Genomic DNA, 20,284 nt, shown 5'->3' with positions numbered 1-20,284 from the left:
GCGCCCCCGCCCCACAGGTTGGAATCCCCTGCTTTAGAATAATATGCATTCTACTGTGGAATATTCCACACTTCTTAAATGAAAGCACTCCATGTTCTACTTTGGAACAGATTTGTTTATAGTATGTTTGCACTGTATTTTTTCAAGATAAAAATTGAAAAAAAAAATGTTTTGGACTGGATGGGAGCAAGTGAAAAGATCGATCAAAAATCGATCATTCTGTCTGTTGAGTGAAGGGAGGAATAGGAAAGTCCCTCGTTTGCTGTGGCTTCCGGCAAACCATCTCCTGTTTGTGTTTGATCTTTTAAGTGTGACAAAAATGATCGATAGTTGCCACAAACAATGTCATTTCAATAATTGTCATCCCTCTTAAATGACATGGTTTATCCCAGTGCTTCCGCTCTCGTCACCGTGTGTTCCAGTGCAGAGAGACCATGTCAGCAGAAATTAAAGTTTGATCCACCAGAAACTTCAGCTTCTGTTAAATAAGGCAAACCACTGGCAAAAATGCTGGTTATAGAAAAACAATTACAGAAAGACAAACGTATTATTCTTCAAAGATACCAGCAGAAAGCTCATGGGATGTAATGATTTGTCTAGTTGTTAAGATGTGTGCTCCGTTCGGTTAGTTTGGAATGGATGACCCTGTACTGGCAAAATGACTGACTCATGTCTGTCACATGACATATATTCAGTAAACCACAACACTGCAAGAGTCTCTCATCCTTCAGTCTCTGTGAATGAGAAAAATGAACATCAGTCAATAAACAGAGTATCTCTCTGCCTCTTCACTTTCTTCTCAACTTTTCCCTTCCTCAGAAGCCAGAGATTTGACAGTAAATAATATGGATTATGTCACATGTCAGATATAAACAGTAATGCTCTCTGTCAGAGAAACCCTCGAAGTTGTATGCATTTCAACATTTCTTAGCACGGTTCTCAAAGGAGATTCATTTTTTTATTCCTTTGACATGCTTTCAGATAGTACTGCTTGCATGGACAGTGATAGAGAGTGATGACTGAAGACAGTCTGTCTGTGCAGGGCTGGGCAGATTCGCTCTGTTTTCTTAATGTACCGTATGGAACAGAGGAATGTAAACACTCATCCTGTTGTTGGTTACACGGGGCTTGGTGAGGACAGAAGCACACAGCACACAAGACATATTCATAAAATCAACAGCTTAATATACATTCCCCATCTGCACAAGCCATCTGTAAATAATGACTGGTCAAACTGAAAAAGTAATATCTCTTTGTGGCACCTCTTTCTCTCTTTCTGTCTCTCTCTTTCTCTCTCTCTCTCTGTCTCTTTCTCTCTCTCTGTCTCTCTCTCTCTCTCTGTCTCTTTCTCTCTCTCTCTCTCTCTCTGGCTTTGTCTTTGTCTCCCTTGTTCTGTTACACTCCATGTTAGATTTAGTTAGATTTTCCAATAATGATATCAGTATTCTCTCTCTCTCTCTCCCCCTCTCTCAGTCCACAGCCCTCCGGCGGGCAGTCCTGAGCGTCCAACGGCAGCCGTGTCCCCCCTGCGGGCGCAGCAGCAGCAGGGTTCTCCGTCTCGTTCCCCGGGTCCGTCGGGCAGGCCACTGTCCATGGTCTCTCCCCAGCACTCTCACCAGACCAGCCCCCTGTCCCCGGCCGCCGCCCGCCCCCTCATCCCCCTCACCTCCGCCGCCGCGGCCATAACTCCGCCCAACGTCAGCGCCGCCCACTTAAACGGAGAGTCCTCTGGCCTAGGGGCTGTGTCGGGCCTGGCCGGCCCCTTGCAGCCCTCCTCCCCTTCGCACGGCCACGCCCATGGCCACGCCCAGGGGGCGGTGGCCAGCCTCCCCAAAGCAGAGGAGAGGAAGGCAGAGAAGGTGAGTGTTCTTCCATTCTCTTTGAATGACACCGCTGTACATTCACCCATACATGTTTCTCTGTACAAACATACTGTACGTGAGGGTCCTGTTCAAACACATACAGTCGTTATAGGGGTTACTGCTACGATAAAGGCAACAAGATCAACATGCAGTGTCTTATGGAGCCGAGCCATTCGGCATAGCTTCCAGAAGCCTCCAGAACTCTCCCACAGGGATACAACACCATTTTTTTTAGTGATAAATCCCGTCGCTTGACGTTTTGTTGATAGTGGTCGGACATACTCTTGAAAGTCATTGGGCTGAGGTCTGTCGTTTGAGACGGACGGGGCAAACGATTCTCGCCTCTTTCACGCTCATCACACCAATAAGTGATCCACACTCACGCTACACACCGAGCCACACTCACTCTACAAACCGATCCACACTCATCACACCAATAAGTGATCCACACTCACGCTACACACCGATCCACACTCATCACACCAATAAGTGATCCACACTCACGCTACACACCGATCCACACTCATCACACCAATAAGTGATCCACACTCACGCTACACACCGATCCACACTCACGCTACACACCGATCCACACTCATCACACCAATAAGTGATCCACACTCACTCTACACACTGATCCACGCTCATCACACCAATAAGTGATCCACACTCACTCTACACACTGATCCACACTCATCACACCAGTAAGTGATCCACACTCACTCTACACACTGATCCACACTCATCACACCAATAAGTGATCCACACTCACGCTACACACTGATCCACACTCATCACACCAATAAGTGATCACTGATGATGTCATGTGAGGACGGAGGGCGGGGCACTCCTGGGGAAATACCGTTCCCGTCAGGATGGACAGGTTGGGCCGGAAGGTGCCGGTGATCCCTCAGAACGAATTGATAGTAATTGGGGTTTATCCTGGCCTTGGAGGGGTTAAGTGGATCTAAACTCTGCCGGGAAAATCCAGCCCCACAATGTAAGAGAAATCCCAGGACGTTTTTCACGCAGTCCTCCTGAATCGATGGGATGGTAATTGCTTCATTAACTGTGAAACCCTATCTAGTTGGAATCGCTCGCTCTCTGTTCTCTGTGTATCCCTGGTTCGCTCCAGCGTTTGCTTTATTTTGGCTGAGGCAACACGTTCACGCTGCCGTCGTAGAAGCGTTCGCTGCTCACGGACGTTGACACGTTTAAACCGTGCCTCGTGCCGCAGTCGTTCTCTCCCTCTCTCTATCTGTTCATCTGTTCGTCTCTAATCCTCCCTGCTGTCATTCTTCTCTCTTTTATTGCTGGCACCGTGTCACTTCATTTCTCCTGACAGTCCATGATTACTGAAATTACACAGTCCTTCCCTGCTCTCTCTCTCTCTCTCTCTCTCGCTCTCACTATCTTTCTTGGTATCTCTCTTTCCCCTCTCTCTCCCCTCCCTTTCCTTTGAATCTCCCACACTCTATCTCCATCTCTCTCTCTCTCTCTCTCTCTCTCTCTCCTACACTCTTTCCGTATCTCCCTCACTATCCTTTTCACTCTCTCTCTCTCAGACACACACACACACACACACTGTGTAAGAGCTTCAGGTAATGTGCTGTTGCAGTTCTTATTTGAGCTGGGTTTGTTGATCAGTGCGGTGTGGGTAAGAGATGGACAGGCTTCATTGCTCTTAATGCTTTCTCATTACCAACACATCTCTCTTCTGACACTCAGAGCCTCATTATGTAAATTATATTCATTTTCTGGGCCGGTTAATGAATAGCTCGCACCTTAGTGCCATGGTGGTCAATCAAAGAACAGGCTTCCCTGCGATGGAAGCGTTGGCTCAACCTGGAAAGGGCCCACCCTGATTTGGCTTCTTTTTGGGAACGGGGCATTCAAATTTCAGCCCTGTCTTACAACTCTCTCTCTCTCCCCTTCCTTCTCTTTCTTTCCCTCTCTCTCCCCCTTTTCTCTCTCTCTCTCTCTCTGTCTGTCTGCCCCCCCTTCTTTTGCTGTCTGTCTGTCTGTCTGTCTCTCTTTCCTTGTCTGTATGTCTGAGGTCTCTTACTCTCTTACCTCAGCCCACATAAGGCGTTACAGAACTTTCAAACTTGTCAAGTCAAAACAGCGTATAAGAGCCCGGCTTCAAACGTATCAGATTTCAAATCTTTGTGCCCCCATTATGAAGTCATTGTTTTCTTTTCCCTTTTTTTTTTTTTTTTAAACGTACTGTGTCAGCGCGGGACGTCTGGCGGGACTGTTTTGTCTGCACTTCATTAGTGGCCTGTTATACATTGACTCAGCTCAAGCATGTGAAGTAACTGAACACCACTGTTGGAACAGAGGCCTTTCACAGAGACCTTAGGGAGATTCTCCATTATGGATCTGCAACTGTTCTACTGGAGTATGGCTGTTGGTTGCCATTGTGGCTCTACTTAAGAACAGTGACTCTAACCATATGGGAAATATCCATTATGCATTTGCCACGGATCCCCTGGAGTATAGTAGCAAGTTGCCGTTGTGGCTCTTAACAGTGGCTCTAACTATATAGGAGACATTCATTATTGATTTGCAACTGTTGTACTGGAGTATAGTGGTTAGTTGCAATTGTGGCTCCTAACGATGGCTCTACCCATATGCGAGTCATCCGTTACAGCTGTATCAGATATGCCACATGGTTTATCCATTCTTTGCAAATCTGTTCTGTCCTGACACCTGCTTTGGATGGTGCGTTAAGATCCAGAGAGGTATTCAAACCCATTCTTTAGTCTTCCGAAGTCTTCTCGGTCGTTACCGCGTCCATGCTAGGGTGAAAATAAACTGTTGGGTTGTTGGAGACCACGGTAAGGCACGCGCGCGTTCAGGACAAGCGGCAGTAGCACAGAGAGCCGCGTCCTCGTATCCGTCAGACGATCTGCTGCCGTGCACTGACGCTGTACCCAACAGAAAGGACGGGGAACGGCCTGTGACGTGTTCGTGGATTTGATGTAGTGACAGTGATTTGTCTTTTCTTCAGCGTCTGAGGGAAGAAGCGGATAAAACGGTCGCTCCGTACGGGAGTAAAAAGGTGACACTGGTTTTGATTTAAGTGTTTTTGAGTAACTTGTTTTTGGCCTGTGAACGCTCTGACAAACTAAAGTGGTAAAAAAAAAAAACCCTCCTTTTTTTTTTTTTTTTTAGATACGGTAAGTCAGGCCGAACATTACCAAGCTTTCCCGTCACTGTTACCCATCCCCTGTCACCATATGTCACAGTCACTGGACCCATCCCGTTAACACACACAGACTCATTCATTCAAGCTATTGTTGTTAAAGATGCAACACCAGCTGTCTGCAGAGCGTGTAGGAGTTTTCTACACTTTTAAGGACTGACACAAGATGTATGGTGCTTTAACAATGTATACTGATGTGTGTATGTAATATGGTCTCAACTAAGACAACTCTATTTTTTAAACTTTTTTTCTTTCCCTTCTTTTGAGAAAGATCTTCCCTTGATTCTCATGCTGGTATATGGGGCAGAGACGGTACTTTCACCGTCCTCGCTACGTTTACTTACTGAACCACGACTCTCGTCCCCTCAAAACTCGATAAATGTATTGTTTTAAAGACAAAACAAAAAGAATTAGAGCAGGCACAGAGGTTTGGGGAGTCTGTAAGACTTGCTCCGGTGATCTAAGGATACACATGAGAGAGATGAATTTTGAGTTATATTAGCACACACACATCATGTGTGTGAAAGGCACTGTGCATGTAGAGCGTTAATGGTTTATTTGTGGCGTAGATTTGAGTTTCATGTCTTTTAGAGTTTTGACAGTTGTAGAGCTATGTACAACAGTGAATCGTGAGTCATTAGGATTGCAGCGTGTGTGTGTGTGTGTGTGTGTGCGTGCGTGTGTCTGTGTGTGTGTGTGTGTGTGTGTGTGTGTGTGTGCGTGCGTACAGAGAGAAAGAGAGAGGGAGAGAGAACATGGTGTAAGAAGTCTTTTGCATTAATCAGATCGAGAGCTAAGAGATCATCTGAAAGTCAGATTTCTCACACACTCCGGATTAAGACTCCGCCGACTCTTGCTTTGGGAGACAGCTGTCTGCATGTCGATTATTCATTGTTAATTGGCTTTGACACAAACGTACGAAAACGCACCTACACTCACACACACACACACAGACGCACACACACGCACACACAGACACATACAGACTCAAACACTCACACACACACATACACACACACAAAATACTGAGATGAAGAGACATACCAGCCCCAGGTGGGAGGGAGCCAGCCTCCATCTCAGATGTCATGACGCTGCTGTCATAAATTCTCCTCCTAGATCCACCTTGACTGTGAAGTAGACCACCAATCTGTGTGTCTGCATATGTGTGTGCGTTTGAGTGTGTGTGTGTGTGTGCGTGTGCGTGTGTGTGTGAGTGTGTGTGTGTGTGCGTGTTTGTGTGTGTGTATGTGCGTGTGCGTGCATATGTGGGTGTATGTGTGTGTGCGTGCATATGTGGGTGTATGTGTGTGTATGTGTGTATGTGCGTGTGCGTGCTTGGGTGGGTGTGTGTGTGTGTGTATGTGCGTGTGCGTGTGTGTATGTGCGTGCTTGGGTGTGTGTGTGTGTGTGTGTTTGAGTCTGTATGTGTCTATGTGTGCGTGTGCGTGAGTGTGTGTGTGTGTGTGCGCGTGTGTGTATGTGCGAGTGTGTGTGTGTGTGTGCGCGTGCGTGTTTGTGTGTGTGTATGTGCGTGTGCGTGCATATGTGGGTGTGTGTGTGTGTGTATGTGCGTGTGCATGCATATGTGGGTGTGTGTGTATGTGCGTGTGCGTGCATATGTGGGTGTGTGTGTGTATGTGTGTATGTGTGTGTGCGTGTGTGTATGTGTGTGTGCGTGCTTGGGTGTGTGTGTGTGCAAGTGCGTGTGCGTGCTTGGGTGGGTGTGTGGGTGTGTGTGTGTGTAAGTGCGTGTGCGTGCTTGGGTGGGTGTGTGTGTGTGTGTGTGTGTGTTACGTGGTTCCACTTAACACCCTTCGAGTCTCATTTCCAGTAAAGACATGTCAACACTTTTCATGACAGTCCCTCTCTATCGCACTGACAGTCACAACACCAGTAAAGAGCTGTTACGCCAACCACACCAGTAAAGAGCTGTTACACCAACCACACCAGTAAAGAGCTGTTACACCAACCACACCAGTAGAGAGCTGTTACACCAACCACACCAGTAAAGAGCTGTTACGCCAACCACACCAGTAAAGAGCTATTACGCCAACCACACCAGTAAAGAGCTATTACACCAACCACACCAGTAAAGAGCTATTACGCCAACCACACCAGTAAAGAACTGTTACGTCAACCACACCAGTAAAGAGCTATTACACCAACCACACCAGTAAAGAGCTATTACACCAACCACACCAGTAAAGAACTGTTACACCAACCACACCAGTAAACAGCTCTTACACCAACCACACCAGTAAAGAACTGTTACGTCAACCACACCAGTAAAGAGCTATTATGCCAACCACACCAGTAAAGAGCTATTACACCAACCACACCAGTAAAGAGCTATTATACCAACCACACCAGTAAAGAACTGTTACGTCAACCACACCAGTAAAGAGCTATTACACCAACCAAACCAGTAAAGAGCTATTACACCAACCACACCAGTAAAGAACTGTTATGCCAACCACACCAGTAAAGAGCTGTTACGCCAACCACACCAGTAAAGAACTGTTACACCAACCACACCAGTAAAGAGCTATTACACCAACCACACCAGTAAAGAACTGTTACGCCAACCACACCAGTAAAGAACTGTTACGTCAACCACACCAGTAAAGAACTGTTATGCCAACCACACCAGTAAAGAGCTATTACGCCAACCACACCAGTAAAGAGCTGTTACACCAACCACACCAGTAAAGAGCTATTACGCCAACCACACCAGTAAAGAGCTATTACGCCAACCACACCAGTAAAGAGCTGTTACACCAACCACACCAGTAAAGAGCTGTTACACCAACCACACCAGTAAAGAGCTATTACACCAACCACACCAGTAAAGAGCTATTACACCAACCACACCAGTAAAGAGCTATTACACCAACCACACCAGTAAAGAGCTGTTACACCAACCACACCAGTAAAGAGCTGTTACGCCAACCACACCAGTAAAGAGCTGTTATGCCAACCACACCAGTAAAGATCTATTATGCCAACCACACCAGTAAAGAACTGTTACACCAACCACACCAGTAAAGAGCTGTTATGCCAACCACACCAGTAAAGAGCTGTTATGCCAACCACACCAGGGAGGGTATGAGAAGAGACCATTACACAGTACCACAGTGCCTCTAGAGTTTTAACAGTGCCCTCCAAGACTTACCATGCCTTCACCTCCGTATATTAGAGACTTAACATTCCTCTACTGAGTATCTTACTGCATGTCAATCATCCTTTTTTTTCTTGTCAGCTTTATAGTTTTGTGTCTCTTGTTCTTTTCACCAGCAGTGCAGTTCCCAGAGTGTGAACAGACTAGTTTCCCTCCACTCAAAACCCCTGAGTGAGAACCCTCAGCAAAAGCCTAAACACACACACACAACTGCATTCACAACACACAGCAGCCACGGAGCCAACGGGAAGGCTTTGTCCCAGCTTTGATGATGAGAAATGCATCAGGCATTGGAAACCAAAGACACTCGCTTTTATATTGTGTGTCTAATTTTTGCCTTTTTTTTTCTCGCTGCATCTCCCTCTCTCTATCTTTTCTTCCTAACCTCACTCCCTCCTTCTTCTCTCTCTCTCTCTCTGTCTCAGAAAGAGAAAAAGGGCGGCGGTCTTCTGAAGCTTCTCTCTGGGGCGGCGGCGAAGAAGAAGTCTCGTTCTCCTCCCTCCGTCTCTCCCACGCACGAGCCGCGGTCCCCGGCCGGACCCGAAACCTCCGTGCAGGGCGCCATGGCCTCGGAGCTGCACTCAGCGACCAGTCACGGCCGCGCCGGCTCCTGCCCCATCGAGAGCGAGATGCAGGGGGCCATGGGGATGGAGCCACTCCACAGGAAGTCAGGATCGTTGGATCTAAATTTCTCTGTGTGTCCACCCACCAGACAGGCATGCTCCGGCCTGCTGGCCATCCGTCCCGAGCCCAAACCCCTGTCCCGCGAGAGGTACAACACACATGGAGATACACGCAGGCACACACACACACACACACACACACACACACAGTCAGAAAAGTTACACATCCTCATACACAATATAAACACGCACACATAGACACATAGTCACACAAGCTCATACTCAACTATATCAACACAGAAACACTCTAATACACACACACACACACAAACACCAGAACAAAAACTTACACCATCAGAGACGAAGTCGCAGCAGCACACTCACACAGTCACGCCAAGCGAACATCACACATAAAAAGGGAGATGAAATATGAGATGAGTATAAAGAGCCAGTTGTGATCCATGTTTGATATATTTGACAGACTGCTGTGAGCAAGACCCATAATTGATATTTACAGATCAGTGTTTATAATGTATGTGTGCCCCTCGGCATAGCACTTAACCCGACTTGCCTCAGTGAGTACAGAACTCAGCCAATAGCTAATATACGAAAATGCCAGCTATGCAAAACAACCCCTTATTGGTGAATGTACTAAACAAACAATGAAAAACATCCGTCCTCCAGGCATCCTGCTGAGGTAAGGAGGAGGATGAGATGGTAATAAGGATTCATGATTCATGTGGCTTGTACCTTCACACACAAACACACACACACACAGACAAAATATACATGCCTGGGGCAGTGTGACATCAATGCTCAGGTCAAAGTGAAATGAAAATGAGCTTTTCATCTGCGGATGTCTGGTGTGTGTGTGTGTGCGCTATACTCCAGGGGGAGATAAACCCCTATCTATGCACAGCTGAGAGAGAGAGTGAGAGAGAGAGAGAGAGAGAGAGAGAGAGAATGAGAGAGGGAGGGAGAGAGAGAGAGAGAGGGAGAGGTGGGGTTGCGTCGTTACAGTTCTTACTCAGACGTGCAGTGATCGATAAATGCTGCGCTGTGAATGTATCGAAGAGAGACGGGCGGAAATAAGGGGAGAAACTTCTAGAAAGAGAACCACCTGCATGTTCGCTCATTCATATTCACAACTGATACGACGTGACTGGTTTGGCCTGCCAAACAAGCAGAATCAGGCACTTACAGATAATGAGAGACATAGCTGAATTTATGAAAACTTAATTCCACGCTTTGATATTCTCGTGTCGCAAATTTGTCTACCGGTCTGTTTTAGGTTATTGACCATGCCTGAGTAGAATCGTTAAAAACGGTAAAACAGAAAAGTTAAAATCTTACACGGACAAGTAAAACCCACACCTTAGCCTTATGTAACATGTTACACCAGCTTTGAATCTTAATCATTTGAGCAGAGCTGATGCAGCAAAATGCGCACTTAACTTGTATTGGCGTGTAGTCGCTTTAAACCCCAGTGTGGCGTGCGTCGCTGAATTATTCATCTGACTTTCAGTATTTCATCCGAAAGCGTTTATAATTTTGGAATTCCTCATTTTAAATCGTTTTTTTTCTCAACGTGCAATTAAACACATTTTAATTGATATTTCCAGCTACTCGACTGAGCTGTGTATGCTCTCCCCAGCTCTAGCTTAGTTAGCTGGCATACGAACCGTGTCAACCAAAGCTCTTTTTTTATGCCTAACGCCGTGAGACGCTCGTTTCTGAGTCTCTCTCTCTCGCTGTTTAGAACCCGGCTCACATACTTCTGCAAACACACCTGTTATGACTCTTCCAAACCAGAAACCGAGGGTCGCTGCCGTACGGTAGACTTTACAGCTCAGGCTTAGAACCTAACTCTGTCACAATAGGCTACAAGAATGAATAAACTCTACAAATGATCCTGAATAGGCCACCGTTGTGTAGAACGTATCCGAGCTGCTGAGATAAATGTCGAACTTTTCTTTCATCTCCTCGAGTTTATCAAAATGCCAGAGATCCATTAGGTTTCGGTTTGTGCCGCGTAACCGCTAACTTCATTGCTTCGGGTCTGCGTGCAGTGTCCTTGTACCTGGCGGATGTATGGACCTGACAGTGATCTCCCATCTAAGGCTCTGCCTCCGATAACTCAAGGCCCCAATGAAAAACGAACGATTGATTCCCCCTGCCCCCCTCTCTTTTCTCTCGCTCTAAAAGCGCCGTGTCACAAATAGTGGCTCAGGGACGGGAGGTAGCAATTTTTACACGAGAGGGTACAGACGTATTCTTCTGAAATTACGAGCTCCAAATCCATCTCCGCCTCGCGAAGAAAATCGATTAGGACAACACTCGGGCTGTAATTGAGGCCAAACATTTCTGTTTAAAATGAGTCCCACCATAAAAAGGGAACACGGTTATGTTACCTGCGTTTGATCTTCCATGTTCCTAATGAATTTAAGCAAGACATTTGTATAATTATTTGAACTTTTATGAGAGACTTTGAACTTTTCAAAAGAGAACCTTAACTATAAGGTTGGTCTTGCCAACCTCCCACGTGTGCAAGTAAGACACATTTTAAGAGCTCCCTGGTGAAAGAAAATTAATTCAGAGATTTAGGAGAGTGAGCGTGCTGCTAATGCAAAAAGAAGAGTCAGACGGATAGTGAATCGCGATGATCAAAGTGTTGGAAGTTTCCAATGTGTGTTCAAGTTTCTGATGTGGCTCTACCTTTTTCTCCCTGGACTAGTGTGAGTGTGTGTGTGTGTGTGTGTGTGTGTGTATGTATGTACCTAACTCTCACTGATGTGGTGCCATCTTTCTCTCCCTGTGTTGTGTGTGTGTGTGTGTGTAGGTACCGTGTGGTGGTTCCGTACCCTCCCCAGAGCGAGGCGGAGATAGAGCTTAAGGAGGGTGACATTGTGTTTGTTCATAAGAAGAGAGAAGACGGCTGGTATAAAGGCACCCTCCAGAGGACAGGCCGCACTGGTCTCTTCCCCGGCAGCTTTGTGGAGAGCTTCTGAGTACTGGGGAACGAAAGAGAGAGAGAGAGAGAGAAAAAGAAAGAAAACGAGAGAGGAATTTTGAAAACAAAAAAAACAAAAACGCCCACATCCAGGTTGAACAAGCCTCTCGCTGGCCAGCGTCCTTCAAAAAAAGCAGGACCTTTTAAAAAATATCCAGTTGTGATTCATACTCGGCAAAACTGTCACTCACAGTGATGTGTACAGGTGTGTCAACCGATTTTCATCATGGTTTTAATCTCATGTGTGATGCATCTTTGGAGAGAGGTGGAAGCGTGAAGGCAGGATAAGATCCCTGTAGAAAGGCACATTTTATAAGTCAGTCTATAAGACTGGCATTGTGTAACTCACTGTTCTTTCACCACAGTCAAGGTGACTCTCCCTCTGTACAGAGAAACAGCGCAGGATACACACAAAAACACACACACACACACCCTACACATGGAACTAGGCTCAGCACACACACACACACACACACACACACCCTACACACCGAACTAGGCTCAGCACACACACACACACACACATTCCCTACAGACAGAACTAAAGAACTAAGCTCAGTACACACACACACACACACACACACACACATTCCCTACAGACAGAACTAAAGAACTAAGCTCAGTACACACAAGCACACAGAGAAAAAGCACAGGATGCCTGCACACACATGTACACACACGTGCACACATACACACACACCCACTGCCTATGGCCCGGACTGGGCTCAGCACACACATGGAAAAACAGCACAGTATATGCACACGCGTACACACACACACACACACACACACACACATACATACACACACAATTCAGTAAGCTTTAGCAGTGCCTTCCACCCTGCTGGACACTGCCAACGGAACCAGAACCAGCCTGTGGAGTTTGGGCCGAGCTGATCCGGGGAGGTGGAGCAACCTGGCTGTCCCTATTAATGTGATGTGTGGCCGTGTTCCTCATTGCTCAATTCTGCTTTGAGCGTGTGTGCGTGTGTGTATGTGTGTGTGTGTGTGTGTTTTGTGAAGCAGTCGCAGCCTTGATCATGTGTTTCCTTACCCGAGTGTGTCTCACTCTTTCAGCGTGAGGAGAAAAAGGTTTTTTTTATTTGTTTGTTTTTTTTTTAACAGGTGCAACAAACATTTTAGTCCATCAGTGAATGAAAGGGACATCCAAAAACTTGTCCCAGTTCAAGTGATTTGTTATCTACAAACCTGCATCCACAGAGTCCTAGTATTAAATTATCGTTGTTATCAGTATCTGGGACTTTTTGTCACCGTCAGTGAGAAAAGTTTGCAGAACTGTTGGTGTCTACTGATCTGAGAACAGTATGGCGTGTGTAGACCCAGACATCCCCCCCCCCCCCCATCCCCATCCCCTCAGTTTTTATTTATTAGCTCATGTCAGCAGAAGCAGAAGGAGAAGTTTAATGTATGGCTTTGTATCGCTGCTGTGGTGATGTGTGAGCTCAGTGAGTAACTTGACAGATATTTTTCTACGATTTCAATAAGTGTTCGTTTTTTTTTTTGTTATTTTTTTTTCAGTTCTCTATACATGAATTGACATGTACTGAATGTGTCTTGTGGAGACAGCAAAAACTTTGACATGTTTTCCTGTGTGACCTAAATTGTTCCTCATGCTTGTTCTAAAAGCATGTTTTTTTGATGAATTGTGTCATTTTAAAAGTGACTGGGAAGGCCGGGTGGGGTGGGTTAGTACCTGTTGCATTTTAGGGGTTTGGACGATGAACTAGAGAAAAAAAAGCACAGATTGTCTTTTAAAAAGATACATCCATTCATCTGTGCAGACAGAGAGGGAGAGAGAAGGAGAGAGAGAGAGATGATGAAAGAAGGAGGTAGCCAGAGATTGACACAGAAGTAGCTGGTCGTTGTAAGCACATAACCTATCGGCTCTCTGTGCTCAGACACACACACACACACACACGCACACACACTTGCAGATGCACAGGATGTGAGCAGGAGAATTTAAAGAGGTGTTTTCAGATCTGTTAAAGTCTTGGAGCCAATCAGCACAGAACGTCTGCTTTGTAGGACACACACACACACACACACACACAGAGCCATGAAAGCACACACAGTCACATTTTAGCACAACCCACTGTTCCCTTCTCTGTCAAAAACCTTCAACGAGCTCAGAGATGAAATAAAGACACAAGTCACCCAAGCACACGCTGCTCTCTTCTCTACTGGAAAAGGCTCAGAACTAAAGCTAAAAACAGGCCAGATTCAAGAGCAGTCAGCTTTGACAAACAGGAAACACACACCCACTGAATGAGGCTGAGGGCTGCAGATGTGACAGTAGTGTTGTTAAATTCCCAGCAAACAGTGAGACACTCATTTCTGATAAGTGGTGTGATTTCCGATGGTCCGTGAGGTAACGAATGATGTAATCTCTATTGTCCTCGTTGCTCATTTAACCAGGCGTACGTGTCAAACCACTGTGGACCGGCCAAAACCCTCCGTGGACTTACCACGTTTGTGGTGTAATCTATGGAGAGATTGAAAAAGCTTACGAGGCCATCGGGAAATGAAAGAAGTAAATAAATAAATAATAAGTAAATAAAAGCTGAGATTAATCTAGTCCTTGACCATGGGAAATCATCAGCACATGGGAGAGACCTCACGTTTCTCGCCACAGTCTAGTTCACAGGAGTATTCCCGCTTTGGGAACAGATCCGCGAGCATCCTTTTTCCGTACGGAATCTTTTCCCAGGAGCCACATCGCTAATGAGTTGCTTTAACAGGGGTAGTGGAGCTCAGCGGTTTTTTTTTTTGTTTTGTTTTGTTTTTTTGTCTTGCCTGGACCTCAAAGGACATTAAACAGGACGTTATCACAGGATCAGAGCAGCATCAGCTAGTTCAGAGATACTGAGGAAAGGACACCTCCTTTCCTTTCCCGAACCACATCTGCTCCACGTGGCAACTTCCCTCGTACCAGACCATACCTCAGAAATCACAGGCTCTTCTCACACTGTGGGTGGAGGATCCTGCTTTTCAGTTCTGTTTCACAGCTCGGGGGGTTTTTTTTGGCCTTGGCTTAAGTCATACAACATGCTGATGATGTGTTGCTGTTGTTTTGTTTTTGTTTTGTTTTTTTCTTGGTGATTATTTAGATGTCGTGATCTTAACCATGTCTTTGTTCAGAGCGTGAATCGTGAATTCAGGATTTTGGGGAAAAATCCCAGGAAAATGATGGAAGGACAAGCACAAGGTTTTTTTTTGTTTGTTTGTTTGTTTGTTTGTTTTTATCTCCATGTTGGAGACAGGTCATTCTTTCTTCTGACGACACACACAGGGGAGCTGAGATCTGTCAGCCATGGCCCTGGGTCTGTGTTAATTCTCTGCGCAATCCACATGACAAGCGCTTGTTTACCACTGAAAGACTATTTAAAAACATAAATAAATAAACAAACAGAATAAAGGTTTGTTCAGCATGAAAAACAAAAGGACTCATGCGTAATTATAAAGAGAACTTTTACTTAACGTTGGCGTTGGCGAGAGAAAAAATGAAAAAGAAAGAAAGAGTTCTATATAAAATATATATTGTGAAAACATATTTATAGGTTATTTGGTGCTGGAGTGGAGAGATTGAGAGAAAAGTTTTCTCCTTGACGTTCTCTCTCCGGTATTCGACATTGTATTCATTTTCACATTGTCTTGTACTGACCACACATGGTTTGTTTGGGTTTTTTAATGTCAAGTGCATTTTAGCAATAAATGCCTTTGTTTTAAAACAAATTATGTTTATTTTGTGTTATCTTTGCCTTCGTTCACTGTGCATCATGAACACAAATTACTGTAAAAAAAGAAGAAAAAATGGCCCAGTTATATGTAAAGTTTTAGTGGCGCACAAACATTTGTGTTTGCCAGATGTAATCATAACTACCTGCCTTGTTTCCATAATAATACATAACTGTGCATGATAACCAAATAATACATAAAAAATATATCTGCACTGACATGGCACAAAAAACCTATTATTCTGCACAGTTTCTGGTTTTGTAATCCAGTTTCACGATGGGCCAGTACAGAAAGCAGGGAGATTGTATGAAATATAGGTTATGTCAGGAGGGAATATAAAACACCTCACATATCCAGTATAAGAGCCAAAGGTGACATCCCTGCTTTTAAGATCCACTTTCAGCATTATCACATTGCGGGAACATACACTCACACACACAGACAGAGACCCTGTTTTCAGGAGCGGTGCCAGCCGAAGCTCTGCAGTGGGACTGAACATGTTGACGCTGTTGACTCCTGAAAAGTCAGTTTCTATCTACATCAGTGATAAACGTCTAAGGTATAGCATCCCGTGGACTCGGGATGGCCCCGTCTTTCTCTCTCTGGTCAGGACGTGCTCTTGGTCTTTTAGTGTAAAATAGGAGCGAGTTTGGGGTGTTTTAGATGAAAAATTCTTCTCATGGGTTTGGGGAAAACGTAGCTGTCATTCTCAATCTACTCTGCGATCTTGTTTTCCTTCTACCTCTGTTTCTGTTTCTGTTTCTCTCCGGTCTCTGGCCATGTGTTTGTGTAGCTGCTGTTTCTCTTGGCCTATCTCTCCCTTCCTTCAAACTTGCTCGATTTCTTTCCCCCCTTTGGAGAGCATTTCATGTCCTTGTATGAATGATGTGGGCTTGTAATTGGAAATTTTCAAATCTTCCGTCACAGACCTTGGTGACAAACCAATTTTCTCGCCTCCCCGCTACCAGGGAAGAGTCACAGGAGAAGGCTGTCAACTACGGACAATCTAAATGCAAATACACAAGATTATTCCAGAAGCCTCGAACAGCCAATGAGGGCACTCCGTTGGAGAGCGCGGACATGGCAGCTGAAATTCATATTTTTATTTTTAATTCCTCTACCAAAAGAATTAACTTGATCAAAAGTGTTTTAATGCGATACAACTGTTCAAAAAGTCTCACCCACGGAGACCTATCTACTGATGATGTCTTTATCCCACTAAATACTGGGAATCACAAGATATGTGGAACCGTTCTGACAGTTGAATCCTTAAAAAAAAATTCTGATGAGTTATACCTCTATGTTAATATCTGAATCAGTGTAATTTCCGTACATACTGAGAAACAGTGAGACTTCAACGTATTTAGAGTTAAACTTGTTTATGTCCTCACTAGACAGACCGAACACTTTAAAACTCTCAACTGATACTTAACGATTAACCACGCATCAGAACGTAAATGCACCCTTCTGTATCAAGTATATTAAATTCTGGAGTTTAATTTCCCAAAGGTAGCTTTAAAACCATAAAGGCAAAAAAAAGTTTTCCCGTTTAAGCCATATCATTTTGAGGCTTTTCTCGGTGAAGGAATCGTTCCATTTCTGCTTTGATATCATGGGCTATTTTGTCGGTTGCTAAAGGGGAGACACTGACGCTAAGGCCACAGCAAACTTTATGATAATCAGTAAATAACCTGTACAATATTTTTTTTTAACTCGCTACATTCAGGCTGCATATGCGGGTCGTTCCATCCTTACTTAGCTGTAGGCTGGCGTACTGGTGCCACCTAGTGTTCACAGGCTGCGATGAACTTATGCTAATAGTAATGTAACGTGTAACGTCACATGTATATGTAACGTAATACATAACGAAAATGCCTTTGGGATTCGAAACGTCATATTTTCTAATATGTGCTTTTAAAAGTGGTGCAAGTTTTGTTCAAATGAACTACAGTATAAAAGTGAAATCAACATTGACAATAGCTTACAAGAAAGAAGTACAAATGTTTATTTGGTTAATACAAAAATAACACTTTAAATATATGCCACACATAAAAACGAAGAGGGAAAATACATGCATGAAATTCTTTGTGGTTATAATGCGTGGAGGGGGTGTTGGAGGTCAGTTTTCAGACTCCAGACAGGGTAATGTGTAAAATGTCTGGGCACTAATCCCACAGCCACAACCACCGTTGTCTTTGGGAAACAAACAAAAATTTGGCCTCTTTTCACAGGAGTATCAGCGTGAGCAAAGTGTTTACTATTCTGCGACAGGAAACCACATGACACTGTATGAAAAAAATTTCAATAAAATAATAATAATAATAATAAAAAAAGATCCTTCTGATGCTGATTAGTACAGACAAAGTGCGAAATATCACTGGCAGATTTGTGTGTGGTTTTTTTTTTTTTTTTTTCGTTTTCATCACCTGTGAGCAATGAATTATGAGATTCAAGTCTGTTACATCCGTGAATGGTGAAGTACCATGTTTACAAAACAAAACAAACATGAAATTAAAAAAAAAAAACAAAAAACAAAAAAAAAGGACAAGAATAACTGGCACGACTGTCGAATGCATAGAACGGGACAGACTTACCACTGCTGGTATTCTGCTGTGGTAGTCTGTTCAAAAAAAACAAAAAAAACCCCAACAACATACACATACACTAACAAGCATGGTAAATTAGGATATGATAGCGCGCTGGTAGTGGAAAGAAATACTGTTTAGAATACTGCTGTACACAGAGCAAAACAACGTCTGTAAGAATGAATTAAAGTCTGTTAACACGTTTTGTTTCGTTTTTTCTTTTTCAGTCGGTCACATTTCTTCACATGAATCCAGAGCTGAAGAGAAAAAGGAAGGAAAAAAAAAAAAAAAAGAGTAACATCAATCAATCACAATCGATCATCAGTCAATTACAGCTAAAAGCAGAGGGGTTTGTGAAAGACCATTAGCACGTGTACTGTTGCTGCACATACAGGTTGTGTTTATACTCATCAGCTCTGAGCAGCTCCTACACTCATTCACTAACCACTCAGACAACTCACCGCCTACCACTCCTCCACATTCCCTTACAAACAGCCTACGACGCTTCTCTGGGTCATCTGGGACGACTTCATACTTTATGTCATTTACCAATACACACCTCTCTCTTTTTCTTCTCTCTCTCTCTCTCTCTCTTACCCTCTTTGCTTAGATGCTGGAGTCAGCCGTCACTAACACACACACACGGAGAGCTCAGAATCGCCCAGCACAGAGGGGTATCAGACAGGTAAAACGTGCATTAGGCAGAGGGCGACTGGGGGGAGAGTGTTGGCGTCACATTAAGCCAATCATTCTTATGGCCTTAAGGATCTTTTCTCTAATCACACGTGGTAGGGTATAGAGGTAAATCAAAGGATGGAAATGAAAAGCAGTTTGAACTGAATTTTTCATGGAACTGTAACAAATTGAAACAGAAATGAGAAAAGTTCAAAGTGTGCTGGAACACAGCCGCTAACTAAAGACCAGAGTAATCACGTAACACTGTTATTATTTTTTCAATTAATTATTATTATTATTTATTTTATTTTTTTTAAGTTTTAGACTCCTGAATTTAATTAGCTGTGGCTGCCCTATAAAGTTTTCCACTGGGACTTAGAGAGGGAGAAATGGAGAGAGACAGGGACGAGGAGAGAGACAGGGACGGGGAGAGAGACAGGGACGGGGAGAGAGACGGGGACGGGGGGAGAGAGACGGGGACGGGGAGAGAGACAGGGACGGGGGGAGAGACAGGGACGGGGACGGGGGAGAGAGACGGGGATGGGGAGAGACGGGGACAGACGGGGACGGTGAGAGAGACGGGGACGGGGAGAGAGACGGGGACGGGGAGAGAGACGGGAACGGGGACGAGGAGAGAGACGGGGACGGGGAGAGAGACGGGGACGGGGAGAGAGACGGGGACGGGGACGAGGAGAGAGACGGGGACAGGGAGAGAGATTAGGAGAGAGACGGGGACGGGGGAGAGAGACGGGGACGGGGGAGAGAGACGGGGACGGGGACGGGGGGACGGAGACACTTACTTCTTGCGATCTTTGTCTTTTTTGATGTTGGCGTTGAGTGACTGGGCCTGTAGCAGCTCTGTGGCAGCCTTCCGTTTGCCGAACGAGCTGATGTCGTCCTCCAGCGTCTTCCTCTTCTCCTCCAGTTTGTTTCTCTCCTCCATGTGCAATCTCTTCAGCTGCTCAAACCTGCTCTGCAGCTACACAGTCCAACCAGCAGAGGGCGGCAATGGGTGAAAGCAACATGTTTCAAGGACTGATGGACACGGGGGCAGATAATTTACTGTGTTTACATAAACTAGTTTTTACGTAAGAGCAAAGAGCTCAAATTTGCTAGTCAATGTGTCGTTTTACTTGAAGGTGCATCTTCAGTGTGACCTCAAATGTAAGCCTCATCCTGCTTATTTCAACAATACATGAACGATACATATGGTTATTTGAATTAAAGAAACAAAACAAAAACAAAACAAAGAACGACACCTTTCTTTCTTTCTTTCTTTCTTTCGATGAACTGGTGGATTTAATGCTTCCAGTTTCACTGTAGCATGAGTCATTTGCTGAGGTAGAATGGGTTTTATAAGAGAGACACAAAACTATTTAATCTGAAG

At 44.7% G+C, this 20,284-nt stretch overlaps 2 protein-coding genes across 4 annotated transcripts in view; one reads left to right on the top strand and one right to left on the bottom strand.

Annotated features, from left to right (window-relative positions):
• Nucleotides 1–11,879, top strand: part of LOC115823134 (E3 ubiquitin-protein ligase SH3RF3-like) — a 119,238-nt gene extending 107,359 nt beyond the window's left edge. The window contains exons 8-10 of the mRNA XM_030787154.1: nucleotides 1,474–1,859; nucleotides 8,674–9,020; nucleotides 11,711–11,879. Of these exons, the coding sequence (XP_030643014.1) occupies nucleotides 1,474–1,859; nucleotides 8,674–9,020; nucleotides 11,711–11,879 (902 nt within the window). The remainder of the gene's footprint in view (nucleotides 1–1,473; nucleotides 1,860–8,673; nucleotides 9,021–11,710) is intronic.
• A 7,814-nt stretch (nucleotides 11,880–19,693) lies between these two features.
• The window catches only part of septin10 (septin 10), a 7,728-nt gene continuing 7,137 nt past the window's right edge, over nucleotides 19,694–20,284 (bottom strand). For all 3 annotated transcript variants that reach the window (XM_030785945.1, XM_030785946.1, XM_030785948.1), the window contains one exon: nucleotides 19,694–19,876. In XM_030785945.1, coding sequence (XP_030641805.1) covers nucleotides 19,694–19,876 — 183 coding nt within the window. The remainder of the gene's footprint in view (nucleotides 19,877–20,284) is intronic.

This window comes from Chanos chanos, chromosome 10 (assembly GCF_902362185.1).
Source record: "Chanos chanos chromosome 10, fChaCha1.1, whole genome shotgun sequence".
Classification (NCBI taxonomy): Eukaryota; Metazoa; Chordata; class Actinopteri; order Gonorynchiformes; family Chanidae; genus Chanos; species Chanos chanos.
The sequence above is the reverse complement of the archived record's forward strand: the minus strand, read 5'-3'. Positions and strand labels throughout refer to the sequence as shown.